The sequence below is a fragment of the Microtus oregoni genome, unplaced genomic scaffold (genome assembly GCF_018167655.1).
Source record: "Microtus oregoni isolate MIOR12 unplaced genomic scaffold, Mior012 000003F_ref0000135, whole genome shotgun sequence".
NCBI lineage: Eukaryota > Metazoa > Chordata > Mammalia > Rodentia > Cricetidae > Microtus > Microtus oregoni.
The window spans coordinates 9,595,841-9,616,843 of NW_024543062.1; the positions used below are offsets into that span (position 1 = coordinate 9,595,841).

Consider the following 21,003-nt stretch of genomic DNA (forward strand, 5'->3'; position numbering starts at 1 on the left):
AGAGCTGGCTGCCAACGCTGTCACCAGACACCGGGTCCATCAACAAGAAAACAGTGAGCTGCTCTTGAAGTAGCCTGAACTATTCTGCCCAGCCCTGGTGTGGCCAGTGAGTGCCTGGAGGGCAACTCAGAGCTACAAGGACACCACCCTGAGCAGAACAGGGAAAGCCCAGAGCAAGGGCCAGCTTGGCCCAAGAAAATAAGCAATAGTTAGTGCTTGGCAGGCTAGTGCACCTGGCGCATAACCCAACCCTTGCGAGGCTGAGGCAGGAAGATTGCTGTGTATTTGATGCCAATCTGGGGACTGTAATAAGACCCTGTCTCAAGTAGATGCAGGGCAGCAGGAAGGTAAATGGTTCAGCTGGTTAAAAGGGGGGGAAAAGGCTCTTGCAACCAAGCCTTATGCACTGAGTTTCATCCCTGGCACCCACCCGAAGGAAGGAGAGAACTGACTTCTGCAAGTTGTCCTCTGACCTCCATACTCAGGCACTTAGGCAATGCCTCCCAATAAATAATTAGTATGCTTTTTTTTAATGTTAAAACAAAAAGGACCCTGGGTAGGGTGGTGGTGGTGCATTCTTTTAATCCCAGCACTCAGGAGGCAGAAGCAGGTGGATCTCTGTGAGTTTGAGGCCAGCCTGATCTACAAGAGCTAGTTCCAGGACTGGCTCCAAAGCCACAGAGAAACCCTGTCTCAAAAAACAAAACAAAACAAACAAAGACCCTGGTCAAGGCAGCCCTGCTCTTTAATGCCAGTATTTGGGAAGCAGAAGCAGGCAGGCCTTGGAATGTGAGGCCAGCCTGGTTTACCTAGTGAGTTCTGAGTCAGCCAGGACTAAATAGTGAGAATCTGTCTGAAAGGGTTAAAGAGAGAGAGAGAGGGAGAGAGGGAGGGAGGGAGGGAGGGAGGTGTGACACCATTGTTTCTGTTACAACACAGCCAAGGCAGCATTAGATGGGAGGGAACAGGATCCTGTGACTTGTCTCTCATACTCATCCTTGTTCTTGTCCTTCTAGCGGAAGCCCTGGGCCTGGACCACATGGTCCCTGTCCCCTATAGGAAGATTGCCTGTGACCCCGAGGCTGTGGAAATTGTGGGCATCCCGGACAAGATCCCCTTCAAGCGGCCCTGTACTTACGGGGTGCCCAAGCTGAAGCGGATTCTGGAGGAGCGGCACAGCATTCACTTCATCATCAAGAGGTGTGCACTGGCTGGGTTCTGGGAAAGAAGGCCTGCCTAGAACTGCCCACTGAGGGGCTGGGGCATGGCTCAGTGGGAGAGCATTTGCCTAGAATCCCCCAGTGAGGGGCTGGGGCGTGGCTCAGTGGTAGAGCCCCTGCCTAGAATCCCCCAGTGAGGGGCTGGGGTGTGGCTCAGTGGTAGAGCCTCTGCCTAGAATCCCCCAGTGAGGGGCTGGGGTGTGGATCAGTGGTAGAGCACCTGCCTAGAATCCCCCAGTGAGGGGCTAGGGTGGGGCTCAGTGGTAGAGCCCCTGCCTAATGTGTGAGACTCTGGATTTTTCTGCCCTCAGAGCCACACACAAAGACAAAAAGAAGAGCAGATGGTTCTAGAACTTAGAACTGTGCTTTGGGACCCTAGTCCATCAAGTGTGCCTACTAACCCAGACATGCTGTGAGGGCATCTGGCTTTTTTCCTCGGCCTCCCAAAAGTGAAGTGAAACCCCTTTAGCCTGGCCCGGCCTACCCCAACTATGTATTTCATAAATAATGGTCCCCTTGTTAATTCTTCAGCTGCTGGGTCAGTGGGCGGGACTGAGAAGGGAAGCTGGGCCCCCAGACAGGAAGCCAGTTCCCTCTGGCCTTGGTCTCTGCGGTTGCTTCAGGCCTTGTGTTTTCCAGATGTGTGTGAGCTCTCTGAGCTCCACGAACAGCAGGGAAGCAAGCCCCAGTCTCTCAGAAGAACAGGAAGTCACGCTTAGACTTCATGCCCTGAGCCTTAACCTCGACACCCAACTCAGTCTGCCCTTATTGGCTTTTTTGTTTTGTTTTGTTGAACTATTTTTTTTTTTCAGGCAAGGTCTCACTATGTGCCTTTGGCTGATCTGGAACTCACCCTATAGACCAGGCTGGCCTCAAACTCACAGAGATCAGCCTGTCTCTGCCTTCCGAGTACTGGGATTAAAAGTGTGCACCAGTATATCTGACTAGGTTTTTTGTTTGTTTGTTTCTTGTTTTTGTAAATTTTGCAAATTGTAAATTGGTGTTTTTAAAGACAGGGTCTCATGTACTGTGAGAACGTTAATTTAGACAGATTGTCCAAAATACTCAGTTTTGTGATAGTTCCCCACAGACACTCTTAACCATTGTCAGGCCCCGGTTACATGCCCAGCCTCCTGTTCTAGGCTCATTCTGGTGCTGTGATAACCATGTGACTGGCAGCAGCTCTGGGGAGAAGATGGGGTTGATTTCCCGTTCCAGGTCACAGTTCACCATTGAGGGAAGCCAGGGCAGGAACTTAGCAGAACCGTGGAGGGAAGGCAGCTCGTTGGCTCAGTCTCTGGCTTGCTAACCCTGCTCATGCTTCCTATTGGCTGAGTCCTCCTGTATCGATTTACACGATTCCTCAGAGACATGTCCACAGGCTGATCTGATGCGGGCAGTGCCTCAGGTGACGCTAGTTTGTGTCACCTGGGCAGTTGAGACCTAACCAGCCTCGACCTCCTGAACACCTTTCCCTTTGGCATATCTTTCCCTTGTCGGTCATTGTTGCTAGTCTTTTTGAGACAAGGTCGTAATATATAATATATAGCCCATGGCCTTGACCTAAAGATCCTCCTGCCTCAGCCTCCATTCTTGGCCTGGGCTTCAATTACTTTATCTGCGTGTCTTGGTCCTTGAACCATCCCTGGGCCCCAGCTTCTTCCCCTCTGATTGGTCCATCCGTGATCTGACCCTGCCGCAAACACAAGAGTCCCATGGGTTTTGTATGAGCCCGTCAATACAAGGACCTTGCTTTAGCCATCTACATAACACCCTAGTTTCTGCCCTTGCTTGGGGCCCCTGCTTTCTGAGAACACCCCTGAAGGAGTCCTCAGGTCGCCTTCCATGGCTATGGTCTGTTGTTTGCTCCAAGTTGCTTTTTGCCGAGCCTGGCACTTTAGGAGACGCAGGTATAACAGGCCTTAATGAGCGGGTCTTTGGGTGGTGGTGTGGTTTAGGGGGTCAAGTGCCTGCCCGGCATTCATGAAGCCCTGGCTTCCATACCAAGGGCTCCAAAAACCAGACATGGTGTTGACAGGCCTGTAATTCTAACACAGTAAGAGGCAAAAGGATCAGGAAGGAACTCAAGGTCATCCTTGGCTACATAGGGAGTTTGAAGTCAGCCTGGGCTACGGGAGAGCCTGTCTTCAAAGCAAAACAGAACAACAAAACCCATACAGTCTTTCGGGCCAGAGTGACAGTGGGACAGGAGTCTTGAGTTGTCCAGGTTCCCTCTGTATTCGTTGCTTTTCCTTGTTGCTCTAACTAAACACCCAACGAAAGCAACTTAAGGGAGGAAAGCGGTTACTTGGGCTCACAGTGTGAGGGTGCACAGTCCATCCGGGTGGGAAGGTGGGCAGAAGCATGAGGTGGTCACAGTGCGTCCTCGGTCAGGAAGCGAAAGATGAACACTGACTCTCCCCCCCCCCCCCCAGCTGTCTTTCTTTTGATTCACTACAGGTCCCCAGCCTATGGGATGGAGCCACCCATATTTGGGGCTTTAGGGCTTCTCTTCAATGAACCCAATCTAAAAAATCCCTCACAGACATGCCCCGAGATTTGTTTCTGTGGTGACTCTAAGTCTCATCAGGTTGGTGAGATTAACCATCACTCCTCAACGCTTGCCCACATGTGTGGCCAGCCCTATCTGTGGCTCTCAGAACCACCCTGGCAAGATGGGTGGCCATCTCTGGAAGGGACCAGCCTGCGCCGACCTCATCCTCTCTTTTCTCTTTCCAGGATGTTTGATGAGCGCATTTTCACAGGTAAGCAAATGGGTGCCGTTGGGTGGTCTGTTCTGGAGCTGCTGTCTCCTTGAATTGTCCCTGTCATCTTGAATCCTCTTCTATATCTTGGGATTGTATGTGGTCTCTGGGCTCCCAGTGACTGACAGACTGGAACCCTGTACAATTTAGAGTCTCCTTGGAGGAAATAGTAATACCATTTGCTAAACATATAGCTAGGTTCCCTTCGGAACGACCTTGGTTTTTATTTGGATTGGTGTGTGTGTGTGCATGTGTGCACGTGCGTGTGCATGTGTGTGTGTGTGTGTGTGTGCGTGTGTGCACGTGAGTGTGCATGTGTGTGTCCGTGTGGAGACCAGAAGTCAGCTTGGTCCTTGAGCCATCCGCAGTCTTCCGTAGTCACTCTCTGGCTCACTCCTTTTGGAGACAGCTTGCTCACTGATGTCATCGCCTCCCTTATCTGGGTCGTGGGCACACGGCCCTGCGCCTGGCTTTTTCTATGGGTGTTGGGTCTTCAAGTCCAGGTTTTCATGCCTGCATGGCAGTCTCTTCACCTATAGATCAGTCTTCCCAGCTCCCGAGCTACCTTGTTTTATTCTTTTTATCTTCTTTTATTTAATCCCCCCCATTATTTAATCCCTTTTTTAGTGTCTCACTACACAGCCCAGCCTGGCCTCAAATTCTCTGTAACCCAGGCTAGCCTTAAATTCAGGATCTTTCTGCCTCTGTCTCTTGAGTCCTGAGATTGCAGGCATATGCTGCCATTCTGCAGACATGGGTATGATCCCACTCCCATATATACACAGAGCAATTAAACACTAGAGAAGTGGGGCTGTGGCATTTCCCTTAGATGCTGTGACCCCCAAACCCCAGCCACCGAATGCTACACAGATCCGCGGGGCATGATGGACCTGAGACCCATTAACAGCTTTGTAACCTCGAGCATTGTCCGTGAGCCTCAGTTTCCCCATCTGTGACATGGAGATGATAAGAAGAGTTAGCTGGCCAGGCGGTGGTAGCAAGGCCTTTAATCCTAGCACCTGAGGCAGAGGCAGATGGATCTCTGTGAGTTTAAGACCAGCCTGGTCTACATAGAGTTGCAGGACAGCCAGAGCCGTACAGAGAAACCCTATCTCTGTATGAAAGAAAGAGGGGGGGGTGGGGTGGGGAAGAGGAGCTAGCTGCCTTCTGATTTCTGGTTCTATTAAAGGAGAAAATGATCCCATAGGACAAATGGGTAGGAGTGGAGGCTGTGGCCTTTCTCCTGAGGTACTTACATTATCATGTCCTATCGGAGTGTGGGGAGAACTTTCCAGAATGAAGGCAGGATGTAGACAGATGCCTTCCTGACTGTTTCAGACACGGTCTCCAAAGAAGAGATCAGAGGCAGCCTGCCTCTTCCCAAGAGTGTCTCTTGGGATGTCCTATAGAAGCCACTGCCCGAGTGTCTCCCACCCACAGAAAAGACCCTAACTTTGGGGGTTCTCAAGATAGGGCCGTAGTCCAAGCAGACTTCAAACTCACAGCAGTCCCCCAACCTCAGGCTTCTGAGTATTGAGGTTGCAGGTGTACATCTGGCTGAGGAGCTGCCATCTTAAGCTCAACTCTTCCCGCAGGGAACAAGTTTACCAAAGACCCCGTGAAGCTGGAGCCAGCCAGCCCACCAGAAGACACTTCTACAGAGGTCTGTAGGGACACTATGCTGGACCTGGCTGGGACTGCTTGGTAAGGTCCCTCCTCTGCTCTGGGTTAGGCCTGTGTTCTGCGCAGGTTAGGAAGGGGTGAGGCCTGACTGGTTCCCATCCCCCAACTTGGACACATGGTTTCCACACCAGGGATTTTCTAGTCCCGTGAGAGGCAAAGTGGAACAAGAGAACAAGGAGGATTAGTTATTTCAGGTGTCAGTTATCTCAGGGACCTTCCTTGGTTACCCACACTGTTTATCTGCATGTTCAGCTGACATCCGAGTCACTGTCCCTCACTCCAAAATCAGGTTGTAGATCCGAGGGGAACAAGAACTGGTCATTCGGGCTACAGGTGTCCTTCAGCAGTAGAGCGCTACCTAGGATTCCCCAGTGAGGGGCTGGAGTGTGGCTCAGTGGTAGAGCCCCTGCCTAGAATCCCCCAGTGAGGGGGTGTAGACTTGGCTCTGTGACAGAGCACCCTCCTACTGTGCACAAAACTCTGGATTCAATCTCCATGCTTGCTTTTAAAAAGAAAAAGAGATGACATCAGTCATTTATTTTAGAATTCCCATGTTCCAGATCTTGCTCACAGATATCCTACAGTCCCCAGTGTACCCTCCCCCCCCCCCCCCCCCCCCGTCCCCAACACCATTCAGTTACTCTGCTGAACCTGGAGACTTCTAAACTGGCCAGCTCGGGCCATGAGCTGTGGAACACGTGCTGGCCAGAAAGATGGAGACGAGAGTGAGAACATGACCCTGGGAAGCTGGGACCTGATACTAACGTAGGGCAGTTAGCCCCATTCTGTGGGAGAATGGGGTCCAGGATGCATGGTGTTTTTATTTTCTTGTTAATATTTTATTTTATTGAGACAAATCCTCACTGTGTGTATCTCTGGCCATCCTGGAACTCACTGTATTACCAGGCTCTGGGTCATAAAGATACAGATTCCTCTGCCTCCCTACACTGGGACTAAAGGCCTGCTCCATCACAGGTCTTGAGTTTATTTTTTTTGTGTGTGTTTTGTTTTTTCGAGACTGAGTTTCTCTGTGTAGCCTTGGCTGTCCTGGTACTCACTTTGTAGACCAGTCTCCCTCAACCTCACAGAGATCCGCCTGCCTCTGCCTCCCAAGTGCTGGTGTTAAAAGGCGTGTGCCTGGTTTAAGATTATTTTTATTTTATGAGTATATATGTGTGCCTGAATTTATCTATATGCACCGTGTGTGTGCAGATGCCTATGGGTACCCAAAGAGGGCACTGGGTACACGAGAGCGAGAGTTAGAGATGATCGTGAGCCCCCCATGTGGATACCGGGAACTGTACTTGGGTTCCTCTGCAAGAACAGCAAGCCATCTTAAGTACCGAGCCAGCTCTCCAGCCCCTTAGTTTGGTTTTCTCAAGCTTTATAATAGAGTCTTGAGCTCCCAACAATCCTGTGTGTTTCTCTCAAGTACTGAGGTCACAGATGAGCTCTGTAACACTCACGTTTCGGGGGTGGGGTGGGTATTTCTGAATGGTGGGCAGAGCCGCGCTGGGCAGAGGGCTCAGGACAAGGTCGCCACTGGGTCATTTCTCCATCTTTCTTTCTCAGGTCAGACAAGAGCAGTGTCTCTGAAGACTGTGGGCCAGGTGAGCAGCAGCGTCTCCCTTGTGTATGATAGTTGTGGCTGTAGAACTGGGAGGGTGGCTGCCAGGCTCCGGCTGACAGCCAGGAGGAGACCTGCCTGGGCTGTGAACCCTCAGTACTTGGGATTGTCCTCTTCCCATGGCCATCCCCAAAGCCTCACAAGGCAAGCAGCAGAGCATGCTGGGAACTCTCTGGGGAGCGGAGGGGAGTAGAAGCTGACTCCTGGCATCATCACTGTCTCTTTGTACCTGTGGACAAGTAACTCCGTTTTCAACCCCATGGACCTGTAAGCTCTTTAAATTAGAGGTACCAGGTTTGACCTGAGTTTGTCCAAGGACCTGTCTGGTCCTTCCTGATCCGGGCAGGAAAGAGCTAAGGGTCCAAAATGACTTTCCCTATTTCACTGCCAATTCACAGCCATGGAATGTTCTGGAGAGACTTGCCTTTGTATGGGCGTGCCCATGCCCCTGCCTGATGGGATCCCTCTTGTTCGTTCTCTTCTCAGGAACCTCAGGAGAGCTAGGAATTTTGAGGCCCATCAAAATTGAGCCTGAGGAGCTGGACATCATTCAGGTTACTGTTCCAGGTAAAAGACATACATCAAAGGACTGTCGGTGCTCCTGTTCCTGTGCGGACATGTTGGCAGAGGCTGTGCCGCTCTGCTCCCAGGGCCTACTCCATTAGGACATTGCATCTGGGTTGATCCACCCAGTGTTTGAGATATAGCCTGGAGTCTTTCATGTCTACCACTGAGCACACCCCAGCTCCTCACTGGGGATTCTAGGCAGGGGCTCTACCACTGAGCCACACCCCAGCTCCTCACTGGGGGATTCTAGGCAGGGGCTCTACCACTGAGCCACACCCCAGCCCCTCACTGGGGGATTCTAGGCAGGGGCTCTACTACTGAGCCACACCCCAGCCCTTCACTGGGGGATTCTAGGCAGGGGCTCTACCACTGAGCCACACCCCAGACCCTCACTGGGGGATTCTAGGCAGGGGCTCTACTACTGAGCCATAGCCCCTTTATTACTTTTTTTTTTTTTTTTTTTTTTTTTTTTTTGGTTTTTCGAGACAGGGTTTCTCTGTGGCTTTGGAGCCTGTCCTGGAACTAGCTCTTGTAGACCAGGCTGGTCTCGAACTCACAGAGATCTGCATGCCTCTGCCTCCCGAGTGCTGGGATTAAAGGCGTGCGCCACCATCGCCCAGCTCCCTTTATTACTTTTTATTTTGAAACAAGATCTCACTCAGTAGCCCAGGGAGGCCTTAAGCTCTCAGCCCCGATGCTTTGCCTTCCTGAGATCTGAAGTCATCAGGTCACAAGCGGTACCACATCAGGCTGCATGGGTTTCCTTAGCATCTTGCTCTGTAGACCTTGGGGCCTCCGAGGGGCTGTGATGGTCAGGACAAGTAAAAGATGCTATCTCCTTTAGACCCTTCACCAACTTCTGAGGAGATGGCCGACTCACTACCTGGGCATCTGCCCTCGGAGGATTCCGGTTATGGGATGGAAATACCGGCTGGTAAGAGGTGGGCTGGGGCTGGCCATGCTGGGGACGTACCACCCTGGGGAGCTACGGGAAGGGACGGGTGGATTGGGGAGCCCCCTAAGTTTTTCTTGGAATCGGGTGCCTTTGGTAGAGAAGGCTCAGCACACCAGGAGTATGCTGTATGTGGGACCATCGTGTCTGCAACTTGGGGTGTGTTTTGAATTTTGAAATAGCTGCACTTGAAAAGATGCCTTTAGGGGTGGGACCTCAGTCTGCGTGTCAGTTCATTTGTTGGGGTTGAAACCTAGAAGCAGAAGCTAGCTTAGCGCATTTGAGGGCTTGGGTTCCATGCCTAGCCCTGCAGGGGTGAAAAATTGTAAAGATAAAAGTAATTCCCCCCAAAAAGCCAGATGTGGTGGGGTGTTAGCACTGGGGGGAGTAGAGGCAGGAAGATCAGAAGTTCAAGATCATCCTTGGCTGTATAGGAAGTTCTAGGCCGCCCTAGGCTACATGAGACCAAAAATGGGGGCTAGGGACAGCTGGGCAGGTAAAGGCACTTGCTGTGTAGGTCTGATGACCTGCGTTGGATCCCTGGGACTCACAGGATGTAATGAGAGAATAGACACCTTCTAGTTGTTCTGTGACCTCCATGTGTCTGCTATGGCATGCACGTGCCCTCCTCACACACACACAGCCACGTACATACATACATACATACATACATACATACATACATACACACACTAGCTAGACAGTGGTGGTGCACACCTTTAATTCCACCACTTAGGAGATAGAGGCAGGTAGATGTCTGTGAGGTTGAGGCCAACTTGGTCTGCAAAGTGAGTCCCAGGGCAGCCATACCTGTTACACAGAGAAGCCCTGTCTTCAAAAAATAAGTAAATAATAAATAAATACTTTGCTTTTTCAGAGCACATATGAGGGCATTAGCTCTTCTGGAGCTGGAGTTAGAGATAATTGTAAGCTACCTGATATGGGTGCTGGGAACTGAACTCAGGTCCTCTATCAGAATAGTAATTGCTCTTAACCACTGAGCCGTCTCCCCAGCCCCAGGAAAGTCCTTTCTGTTTTTCTTGTGTCTTATACAGATAACCTAAAGGTGTGCTCTGTTTCAAGCCTAAGACCTCACACATCCCAGGAAAGCACTCTCGAACTGAGCTGCGCCCCCAGCCCTACGTGTACGTGTATTTCTTCCTTTTTATATTCTGAGATCTAAGCTCTGCAGTCAATCCTGAACTGGCTGTGTAGCCCAGGCTTGCCTCAAACTCCCAAGCCTCATTCTCCCACGTTGCTGGGATGACAGGTGTTCTTGTTTCATTTCTTTTTTTTTTAATATCTATCTATCTGTCTATCTATCTATCTATCTATCTATCTATTTATTATGTATACAATATTCTGTCTGTGTGTATGCCTGCAGGCCAGAAGAGGGCACCAGACCTCATTACAGATGGTTGTGAGCCACCATGTGGTTGCTGGGAATTGAACTCAGGACCTTTGGAAGAACAGGCAATGCCCTTAAACTCTGAGCCATCTCTCCAGCCCTCTTGTTTCATTTCTTTTGTGTGATCACGGATAGTGACAAAAGCCAACATAAGGATTTACATGACTCCCAGTTCCCAGCTACAATCTACGGTCCAAAACTGGGGGGACGTCAAGATGGTGGAACTTGAAGCCACATTGGTTACATCCACGGTCAAGAACCGAGAGAACAGATGCATCCACACTCCCTACTTGTTCTGCTTTCTCTGTTTTACAATTCAGGACCCAGGCCCAGGAGTGGGACCACTCTCTTTTAGTCCGTCTTCCTATACCATTAATTAAATACAGTCCTCCAAAGAGATGCCCACGGGCCAGTCTGATTTAGACAACCCTTTATTGAGACAGTTTTCCCAGGAGGTTCAAAATACCAAAAAATGGAGGCTGGAGAGATGGCTCGGGGCTAACAGCACTTTTTCAACAATTAAATTTAACCCTCCCCCGCTGATGTGTATCTCCATAGATTTTGAGACAGCTTCTTGCTACATGACCCAGGCTATAATCCACAGTCCTCCTGTCTCAGCCTCCCTGTGCTGGAATTATACCATAGTGCACAGCCTTTTTAACGTGTGTGTGTGTGTGTGTGTGTGTGTGCGTGCGTGCGTGCGCGCGCGCGCGCGCGCGCTCATTGTCTTTGCTTTATGGACATTATGTAAATGTATTTTTTTGGTGCTGGGAATGGAACCCAGGGCCCAGTGTATGCCAGGAAAGTGTGATATGCTGAGCTGTGCCCCAGGCCTTGGTGTCTCTCAGACTGGCCTCAAACTCCCAAGCCTCCACCCTCAGACTCTGCATTGCTAAGATCACAGGTGCGAGCCTCCCTACACTGGTTTGTTGATCTCTGATTTCATACTTTCCTAATCTTCCACGTCCTCCTCAGTGTCTAGAATAGAATGGTTGGGGCCGGTCCCTGGACGGGGTCCATATATCATGATTGACACTTTGTGTTTGAATGGCATGGTTTGTCCCAATCCCATCTGGGGTTGTTCTACTCTGCCTCAGAGTTGAGGTTGTCTATCCTGGTTCTCCTTCCTCTAGTTGAGCTCTCTGGGCAGTATGTGTTTGAATGGCATGGATTGTCCTGATCTCATCTGGGGGTGTTGTACTCTGTCTCAGAGTTGAGACTGCCTAACCTGGTTTTCATTCCTCTAGTTGATGCCATACCTATAATACCTTACTGTAGCCGGGCGGTGGTGGCGCACGCCTTTAATCCCAGCACTCGGGAGGCAGAGGCAGGCGGATCTCTGGGAGTTAGAGGCCAGCCTGGTCTACAAGAGCTAGTTCCAGGACAGTCACCAAAGCTACAGAGAAACCCTGTCTCAAAAAAAAAAAAAAATACCTTCCTGTTCTTCTACATCCTCCTCGGTGTCTAGAATAGAATGGCTGGGGCTGGTCCCTGGACGGGGTCCATATATCATGATTGTCACTTTGTGTTTGAATGGCATGGTTTGTCCCAATCCCATCTGGGGGTGTTCTACTCTGCCTCAGAGTTGAGGTTGTCTATCCTGGTTCTCCTTCCTCTAGTTGAGCTCTCTGGGCAGTATGGGGTCCAGGAGATGATGAACATGCCTTGTGTTGTTGTTCGTTGTTTGGTTGGTTGGTTTGATTTTGGTTTTTTGAGGCTGGGTTTCTCTGTCTAACAGCTCTGGCTGTCCTTGAACTCGCTCTGTGGACCAGGCTGGTCTCAAACTCACTGAGATCCTCCTGTCTCTGCCTCCGGAGTGCTAGGATTAAAGGTGTGCACCACCACCGCCCAGCACAAATGTGGTTTCTTAACATCCTCTCTTTTCTCCTAGACAAAGGTCCCAGTGAGGAGCCATGGCCAGAAGAGAGGCCGGCAGAAGGTGAGACCCTGTCTGTCTTCCATAATTCCTTCTCCATGTCCACTCAATCCCTATGAGCAATTTCTCCTCCACTCCATCCTCTCCCTCCAACACCCTGCATTTGGACTGGGAGTCCTGTGTGAGCTATACCAGTTCTAGACTATGCCAGAATTGGCAGGCGTCTGTCAGGATAAAGTTGAAGCTTTGGTTTACACACACAGCCAGTTGCTTTCCATGAATGATTCTCAGCTTAATTGTTCCCCTCATTTTCCTGGGCTAGATTTTAGACTTGACTATATAAAGCTGGCTTTCTGTATAGAAGATTTTGTGAGAAAAACTGGTTTTTCTCTCTCTGCTAAGAGCAAGGTAGGGTGGGTGGATAGAAAGGCAAAGGTAAGAGTATAATCTTATCAATAGTGTGTCTGCCCCTATATTAAAAAAGCCCCACAGCAAAGGAGATGAATGCCACTTGGTAGAACCCACCTTGATGTCAACAGGATGCCTGTTAGGAAATATTTACTGCGTCCCCTGGTGGTAGTGTGTGCAAATTACAGGCATACTTTGCAGGATCCCAGTAAACTATTAGGAAATGTTTACTGCGCCCCCTGGTGGTAGTGTATGCAAATCAAGGCTTACTTTGCACCCACTAACTAGTTAGGTCTCTCATTGAGCTGATCTAAAAGTGATGCTTCCCGAGAACAACCACAGAACCTTCTAGATCTCCACTGTGGCACATTTCACAATCGTGTATGCAAAATCCAGGAATTAAGGGCTTGGGTAGAGCTGCCATTTCCTTCTCCTTTCCAAAGTTTCACCACGAGGTAATTCCTAATACCTACCTCCAGAGCTGGGAGTGTGAGTTAAGGAACAGGAAGTTTCTGCACCCAGGAAACTCAGCACACTGCCTTTGCCTTCCAGAAAGTCCTGGTGATGTGATCCGGCCCTTGCGGAAGCAGGTGGAGATGCTGTTCAACACTAAATATGGTGAGTAGGAAAAGGGACAGGCCTTTAGGACAAAGAGTTGGGACCCATCTTCAGGATGGGAACACTTGAGTCCATATAGCTCACCCATGGCAACAGCCTCCAGCAGAGAATCCCATCCCATTGGCCTGCTGGTCCACAGACCTTTCCTCGAGATCATTCCCTGGCTCATGTGCTTTCAGTGTGGCTCGGTAATAAAGTGCTTGTTTGGCACTTATGATTCCCTGGGTTCCATCTACAGCTCTACAAAAAAACAACAAAGTCCAGGCGAGAGCAAGATTGAAGAGGCCTCTTCTCTCTAGCTCCTTGAGTTTGCCAGGGGCTGGCTTTTCTCACACACTCTCGCCTCCCTTCCTCACAGTCCTCGTACCCTAAGACCCATTTTACAAATCAGGAAATATGAAACCTGCTGCGGTGATGAGGCTAGCTAGCTCAGGGGAAGAGAGCTTCAGATAAGGCTAGTCCTAGATCTGGCATGCCGTGGGGCTGTGTGAGGATTTGGGGTTTTTGCAGGTGGGGAGGGGAATGAGGGACTCACAGTCCTAGCCCAGCAATACTCTGTGGTTTCTGTACTATGCAGGCATGAGTGAAGAGTGATCTTGCGGTTCAGGTTCCCAGGCTGTATGCCTGCGGACAAGTCCCCTCCCCTGGGGACTTGCCTCCTACCTACAGGCTAGGTGTGCTTTTCTCCCCTCTGGCAAGTTTATGGGGTTCAGCTGAATGCCGCCTCCTCCAATTCCCACAGATGGGTGGGGACAGGAGTTGAGGCTCCAGGTGGCCTTACAGCAGCCATGTCTTTGCAGCCAAAGCCATCGGTACCTCGGAGCCAGTGAAGGTACCCTACTCCAAGTTCCTGATGCACCCCAAGGAGCTGTTTGTACTGGGTCTTCCTGAAGGCATCTCTCTTCGCAGACCCAACTGCTTTGGAATTGCCAAGCTTCGGAAGATTCTGGAAGCCAGCAACAGCATTCAGTTTGTCATCAAGAGGTAAGGTCTGATCCTGGTGTGGTGGCAGGTTGCAGGCTAGCCAAGGCTGCACAGTGAGATGCCGTCTCAAGAAAGAAAAGAGTGGGGGGCTGGAGAGATGGCTCAGAGGTTAAGAGCATTGCCTCCTCTTCCAAAGGTCCTGAGTTCAATTCCCAGCAACCACATGGTGGCTCACATCCATCTGTAATGGAGTCTGGTGCCCTCTTCTGGCCTGCAGACATACACACAGACAGAATATTATATACATAATAAATAAATCAAATATTTAAAAAAAAAAGAAAGAAAGAAAAGAGTGTAGGTTTGTGGGTGGGTGCAGAGAGATGAAATTAAGTTAAAAAGAAATAGGAAAAGGGGGGGGGCTGGCTAGACCCATGAAGGACACCATCAGAACTGCCCACCACTAAACTGGCACCTTCCTGTTGTTCAGATTCCAAAATCTTTTGTTTTCATTTTCTTTCTTTTTTTTTTTTTTTGGTTTGTTTTGTTTTTGTTTGTTTTTGTTTTGCTTTTTGAGATGGGTTTCTCTGTATAACAGTCCTACCTCTCCTGGAACTTTCTCTGTAGACCAGTCTGGCCTCAAACTCATAGAAATCTTCCTGCTTCTGCCTCCTGAGCTCTGGGATTAAGGAAAGGCGTGTGCCATCACTGCCCAACTATCCTTTACTTTATATACTTTGTTTTTTATTTTTAAGTGTATTTGGGTTTTGATTTTGTTGTTGTTGTTTTGGGGGTTTGTTTTATTTCATTTTTAAGATGGGATCTTACTTCCTAGTTGAGGCTACTCTAGAACTCATTGGATAGCCCAGGCTGGCCCAGTTGGTCTTCCTGCCTCAGTCTCCCAAGTGCTCTGGAATTACCACCATGCCCTACCGATTCTAGACTAAATTAGAGCTGGGTGTGATGGTTCGTAACTATAGAACAGCTCTTGGGAGGCCAAGGCAGGATGATATAGACCAGTGGTTCTTCACCGTCCTAACTCTGCGACCCTTTAGTACAGTTCCTCATGTTGTGGTGACTCCCAACCACAAAATTATTTTCTTTGATACTTCATAACTGTGGTGTGTGCTACTGTTAGAAACGGTTGTAATGCAAATATCTGTGTTTTCCAGTCGTCTTGGGTGACCCCCTGTGAAAGGGTCGTTTCACTCACACACCACACACACACACACTCAAGGGGTCTTGACCCACAGGTTGAGAACCACTGATGTAGAGTTTAGACTGTGTCACAGTACTTCATCTTAACAAAAACAAAACAAGAGAAACACTTTAGAGGAGGCTCAGTCAGTAACGTGCGTACTGTGCAAGCCTGAGGACGTGAGTTCAATCCCCAGGACCCAACTAGTACAAAAAAAAAAAAGAAGAAGAAGAAGAAGAAGATGATGATGAACTAGACAAGGTGTTGCAAACCTGTAACCCCCACTGCTGAGTAAGCAGAGATAGGAGGATCCCTGGGTTGCTGCTTAGCCAATGTGACCACATATGTAGGTTACAGGCTCAGGGAGAGACCCTGTCTTAAAATATAAGGTGGAGTGATGGAGATGGCTCAGTGGTTAAGAATGCTAGCAATGCTCTTGAAGAGACCTGAGTTTGGTTCCTGGTGTCCTGGTTGGGCAACTCATAGCCATCTGTAACCCAGGCTTCAGTGGCTTTACACACACACATACAATTAAAAAATAAAACCTTACCCAAAAAAATGTGGAGAGCAATTAAGGAAGATACCGGTTGTTCACCTCTGGGCCTCTCCATTGCATCTGCACACATGTGTGTGTGCAAACATCATTTCCCTGGCAGTCACTCACCCACACATAGAGGCTGTGCGTTTCAATGCTAGGCAGTAGGGATTGGGTGATGTTCACAGCAGAGGGCATTTGCCAGTCCCGGACTTGGGAAGAACCTCAGAGCTCAGAGCTCTCGACAGCTCCTGTCAACCAGGATGGCTACCCCGGTGTGGCAAGGACCTTAATGCTATGTTGACCAAGGAAGCCCATTGCACAGATCTGTGCACGGAAGCTCGGGCTGAACAGCCCTAGGCTGTTTGGACAAACCTCATTGATGGCACCGGTTATGTTTTTTAGACCCGAACTGCTCACTGATGGTGTCAAAGAGCCTGTAACCGAGACTCAAGGTACCTGGGCGTGGGTGAGACACAGGTGGGCGCGGGAGGGCACCGAGTCTCTGCCATACCCCGTCCTGATGCCCCTGTCCTATCCCCCACCTTAGGCGTTTCCCCACTGCCCCTGTCGGGTTTGCCCCCTCGATGCCACCCGAGACCCCAGGTGCTCCCTCCTCACCTGCCTTCTCTCCCCACCCCACCCCCAGAGAGGGACTCCTGGGACCGTCTTGTGGACGAGACCCCGAAGAGACAGGGCCTTCAAGGTAAGTTTAGGCCCGTGCTAATTTAGGCATTCCAGGGTCGTGACTTTGGGAGGATTTAGCTTGGGGGTGACAGTGGATGTGGGAAGAGGTTGGACCCCACCCGTGGTCTCTTGGGTACTCGACTAGCCTGGTGTGTCTGAGTTAGAGTGTGGCTGTCAGGAGGGGGACACCCAGACACAGGACTCCGGAGATGGCTTCTCTATCCGGGTAGTAGCCATCTGCCCTTCTGTTGTTATTCATCAACTCAGCTCTTTTGAAACTAAAGGAGTGGACGGTAGCAAAGGAGAGCCAGAGAGGCAGGCAGGAAGGCAAGCAGTGGGATATAGGAAACTGTTAAAGGGGGGCTTGCAACTGGCCCAGCGGGAGGCTCCTGGCACCCTTTACTGTGAAGCCAACCATCATCCCTGCTATCAATAGGGATACAGCTGAGAACTTAACACATCCTACGCGTGCGCAATTTAGAGGATTCATGGGCATGGCTGGTGTGAGTCCCGGGGTGACGTCACCAGGTGACCCCTCACGGCCACCATACTTTGAGGAGTTTAGAAAGGCAGTGGCCAACGCTGGAGTTAGGACCGGCCGCTGGTCACCTCGGTGCCTCGCTCTTCCTAGGCAGCTGGAACGGCAAGGGGAGCTTATGTATCTTACCTCACCTATGTTGCCAGGACTGTACCAGAGGTCATTTCCTCCTTCCCCTGCCATCCATACCCTTCCTCTCTTAAGGCCAGGCCAGGATGTAGCCTCCCTGAGGTCAAAGGTGCAGTCATGATATGCTAGTACATCGGGGTCCTTAATCAACACTACCTAAAGAATGGTGGTCCTTGTCCTGAGGCCTTCCCACCCTATAAGGGGCTGGGGTGTGTCTCAGTGGTAGAGCCTCTGTCTAGAATTCCCCAGTGAGGGGCTGGGGTGTGGCTCAGTGGTAGAGCCCCTGCCTAGAATCCCCCAGTGAGGGGCTGGGGTGTGTCTCAGTGGTAGAGCTCCTGCCTAGAATCCCCCAGTGAGGGTCTGGGGTGTGGCTCAGTGGTAGAACTCCTGCCTAGAATCCCCCAGTGAGGGGCTGGGGTGTGGCTCAGTGGTAGAGCCCCTGCCTAACATCCCCCAGTGAGGGGCTGGGATGTGGCTCAGTGGTAGAGCACCTGCCTAGAATCCTCCAGTGAGGGGCTGATAGCATGTCTCAGTGGGAGAGCATTTCTGTATTTTCTGTAAGGCACTGGGCTCCGTCTTCTGTGCCGCCAAATAGTAAACAGCCCTGGGTGGATACTCCCATTCTAGTCCTCTGCCTCCCTGTGAGCTTTTTGAAGCCCTCTCTCCAGCTCCCACCCAGCTGAGGACACAGACTTCAAGGCTTATTTATTAGTTTGTTGGTTTTTCAAATGTCAACAATTAACTTAATTTCATCTCATTGCTGTTGGCGCAACAGTGTGAGTCCTTCCAGGAAAAAACAAAACAAAACGCACACAGCCTCTTGGAGACGGGTTCTGAAGGACTCTGAGGAGCCCACTCCAAAGACCTGCTAATTGCCAGAGAAGGAGTTCGCTGTAATTAGGAAATCGTGTTCCTGTAAAAGTCACCAAGTGCCTTTTAATGTAACAACCTCTGTCCGTAATTGTACTCACTTTGCAGAAAATTACGACACCAGACTCTCGCGGATCGACATCGCCAACACGCTTAGGGAACAAGTCCAAGACCTGTTTAACAAGAAATATGGTAAGTTACAGGCAGGGGTCAGGTAGAAGGAGAAGTGGGCAGCTTCCTGCCTGTGGCCAACTTCACATGTGGCAAAGAGGTTGGTCTATGACTTGGATATTTCTTCTCCTTTTTGTTAAAAAAATCGATTGATTGGTCTACAAGAGCTAGTTCTAGGACAGGTTCCAAAGCTACAGAGAAACCCTGTCTCAAAAAACAAAAAAAAAAAAGATTGATTGATGATTGAGTGAGTGTACGGGTATGTGGGTGTGCACGTACCCCAGGACAAACGCGGTAATCAGACTCACGGGAATCGGTTGTTTCATTCGATCATATGGGGCCGTGGGCATCAACTCAGTCTTCCAGGTCTGGGGCAGCCACCCGTGCACACTGAGTTGTCTGACCAGCCCTCATCCATTTCTCAAGCATCCGCTCCTTGCTGGGGACATGGCGTCACAGAAACCAGACACGTTGTAGAAGGTGTGGGTGGCGTACACCTGCAATCTCGTCACTTGGGAAGTGGAAGCAGGAGGATTGCTGTGTGTTTCACGTCGGCAGGAACTACAGGGTACGGGGTTTTGTTGAGAGACAGAGAGAGTGGGGTGCCAGTGCTCACTAGTGAGCTGGCTTCCAGGGCAAAGGTGTTGGCTGCCAGACTGACACCGGAGCTTGGTTCCTGGAACCCACATAGTGAAGGGAGAGAACCAGTAACTGCAAGCTGCCCTCTTGCCTCCACCGTGTGTGCCATGGGATGTGCACACGGGTGCTCACGCATACGTACACGCATAAGTAAATAAAATGTATTTGAATTATTTTAATAGAGACTGGGGTGTGGCTCGGTTTGTAGGCTACTTACTGAGTGTGTGTGAAGCCCTCGGTTCAATCCATAGCATCACATGATCTGGCGTGATGGAAAACACTCAGGAGGTAGAGGCCGGAGGATCAGAAGTTCAAGGTCATCCCCAGCTACATTGCCTGTTAAAGTCAGCCTGAGTTGTATCAGACCCTGTCTCAAAACAAACAAACCAAAAAAAAAAAAACTCTAAAAAGCGATGGTGGGTTTGGAGAGATGGCTCTTTTTTGGTTGGTTGTTTTTGTTTTTTTTGAGACAGGGTTTCTCCTTGTAACAGCTTTGACTGTCCTAGAGCTCTTATCAGTAGATCAGGCCTTTAATCCCAGCCCTTGGGAGGCAGAAGCTGATGGACCTCTGTTTGAGGCTATCCTGGTCTACATAGGGAGTCGCAGGCCAGCTAAGGCTACTTAATAAGACTCTGTCTCAAAAGAAACTGTGGGAAAGAAAGAAGGGAAGGGGCCTGAGACTAGGTACACGGCGGATCTGGTATTCCTGGTCTCCGGATAGCACCCTGTCTGGCTTTGTCTGCCTGCCTCACTGCTGGGTGGAGCCTGCCCATTCACTCCCTGTGGGTCCGGACTCTGACTCCGAGTACCCCAGTCTGGGGGGGAAGCAGATGCTTCAGGGCTCCCATCCTGGAGGCAGGTGCGCGGTGCAGCCTAGAGTCTGAGAGATACTAAGCCCTGCCCTGGCCGGCACCTTGGACCCACACCTTCCCGCTCTGCCCTCGAGGCCTACCCAGCCTGGATTCACACCGGAAACTCCCTGCCCCACACAGATAATCAGTCTCCAGTGCTAGCCACGTACACCTCCCCCAGCAACAGTTCTCAACCCATGAGCCCCAATCCCTTTGAGAATTTCGTATCAGATCTCCTGCATATCAGATATTTTACACTCCAGTTCATAACAGTAGCAAAATTACAATTACGAAGTCGTGTTTTAGTTAGAGTTTCCTGTTGCTGTACCCCATGACCACGGCAACGCTTATCAAGAAAACATTTAATTGAGGGTGGCTCACTTCCGGTTTCAGAGGATCCGCCCGTTATGATCATGGAGGGGAGCCTGGTAGCTTGCGGGCTGATGTGGGGCTGGAGCTGAGAGTCCTACATCTTGACAGGTGATAGGGAGCTGACTGACGTCACACTGAACGATGCTTGAGAAAAAGACCTCAAAGCCTGCTCCCACGGTGACACCTTTCCTCCAACAAAGCCACACCTCCTGATAGTGATGCTCCCTTTGGGGGCTTTTTTTTTTTTTCAAACCACCACAAGTAGCAGTGAAATAATTGTATGGTTGGGGTCACTACAACATGAGGAACTAAATTAAAAGGTCGCAGCATCAGGAAGGTTGAGAATCACTGGTCTAGAGTCTTCTGCAAAGGGCCCCGTGACCCTGGGGGAGACCCTCATGTACTTAGACCACACACCCTATTCCCAGGCTTCCTCCTAGCTGAGACAACTGTCCTTCTTGTATCCAGGTGAAGCTTTGGGCATCAAATACCCGGTACAAGTACCCTACAAACGAATCAAAAGCAATCCAGGCTCGGTAATCATCGAAGGCCTGCCTCCCGGGATCCCATTCCGCAAGCCCTGCACCTTTGGCTCCCAGAACCTGGAAAGGATCCTCGCCGTGGCTGACAAGATCAAGTTCACAGTCACCAGGTACTTGGATGAGGAAGGGGAAGAGTTGAGACTGGACTGGCGCTGGGATGGGGACCCACTTCCGCAATAGGGGTGTGTCTTAGCTGGGGTTTACTGTTGCTGTGACGAGACACCATGACCATGGCAACTCTTAAAAAAGAAAACATTTGATTGGGGCTGCTCACTTACAGTTTCAGAGGTTCAGTCCATTATCATCATGGTAGCAAGCGTGGCAGCGTGCAGGTAGATGTGGTACTGGAGAGGTAGCTGAGAATCCCACAGAGCCCCTGCAGGCAACAGGAAGTCGACTGAGACAGAGTGAAGCTTAAGCAGGAGA

General features: G+C 50.3%; 1 protein-coding gene across 13 annotated transcripts in view; it reads left to right on the forward strand.

The window, feature by feature from the left end:
• Gtf2ird1 (GTF2I repeat domain containing 1) overlaps nucleotides 1–21,003 on the forward strand; it is a 91,246-nt gene that overhangs the window by 55,895 nt on the left and 14,348 nt on the right. For 7 of the 13 annotated variants that reach the window (XM_041648303.1, XM_041648309.1, XM_041648299.1 and 4 more), the window contains 14 exons: nucleotides 1,017–1,200; nucleotides 3,960–3,985; nucleotides 5,581–5,689; nucleotides 7,241–7,278; nucleotides 7,782–7,862; nucleotides 8,707–8,796; nucleotides 9,870–9,959; nucleotides 12,114–12,161; nucleotides 13,059–13,124; nucleotides 13,925–14,108; nucleotides 16,184–16,233; nucleotides 16,329–16,484; nucleotides 18,111–18,194; nucleotides 20,504–20,687. In XM_041648303.1, the coding sequence (XP_041504237.1) occupies nucleotides 1,017–1,200; nucleotides 3,960–3,985; nucleotides 5,581–5,689; nucleotides 7,241–7,278; nucleotides 7,782–7,862; nucleotides 8,707–8,796; nucleotides 9,870–9,959; nucleotides 12,114–12,161; nucleotides 13,059–13,124; nucleotides 13,925–14,108; nucleotides 16,184–16,233; nucleotides 16,329–16,484; nucleotides 18,111–18,194; nucleotides 20,504–20,687 (1,390 nt within the window). The remainder of the gene's footprint in view (nucleotides 1–1,016; nucleotides 1,201–3,959; nucleotides 3,986–5,580; nucleotides 5,690–7,240; nucleotides 7,279–7,781; nucleotides 7,863–8,706; nucleotides 8,797–9,869; nucleotides 9,960–12,113; nucleotides 12,162–13,058; nucleotides 13,125–13,924; nucleotides 14,109–16,183; nucleotides 16,234–16,328; nucleotides 16,485–18,110; nucleotides 18,195–20,503; nucleotides 20,688–21,003) is intronic. The other 6 variants (XM_041648311.1, XM_041648308.1, XM_041648302.1 and 3 more) reach the window with 5 other exon arrangements.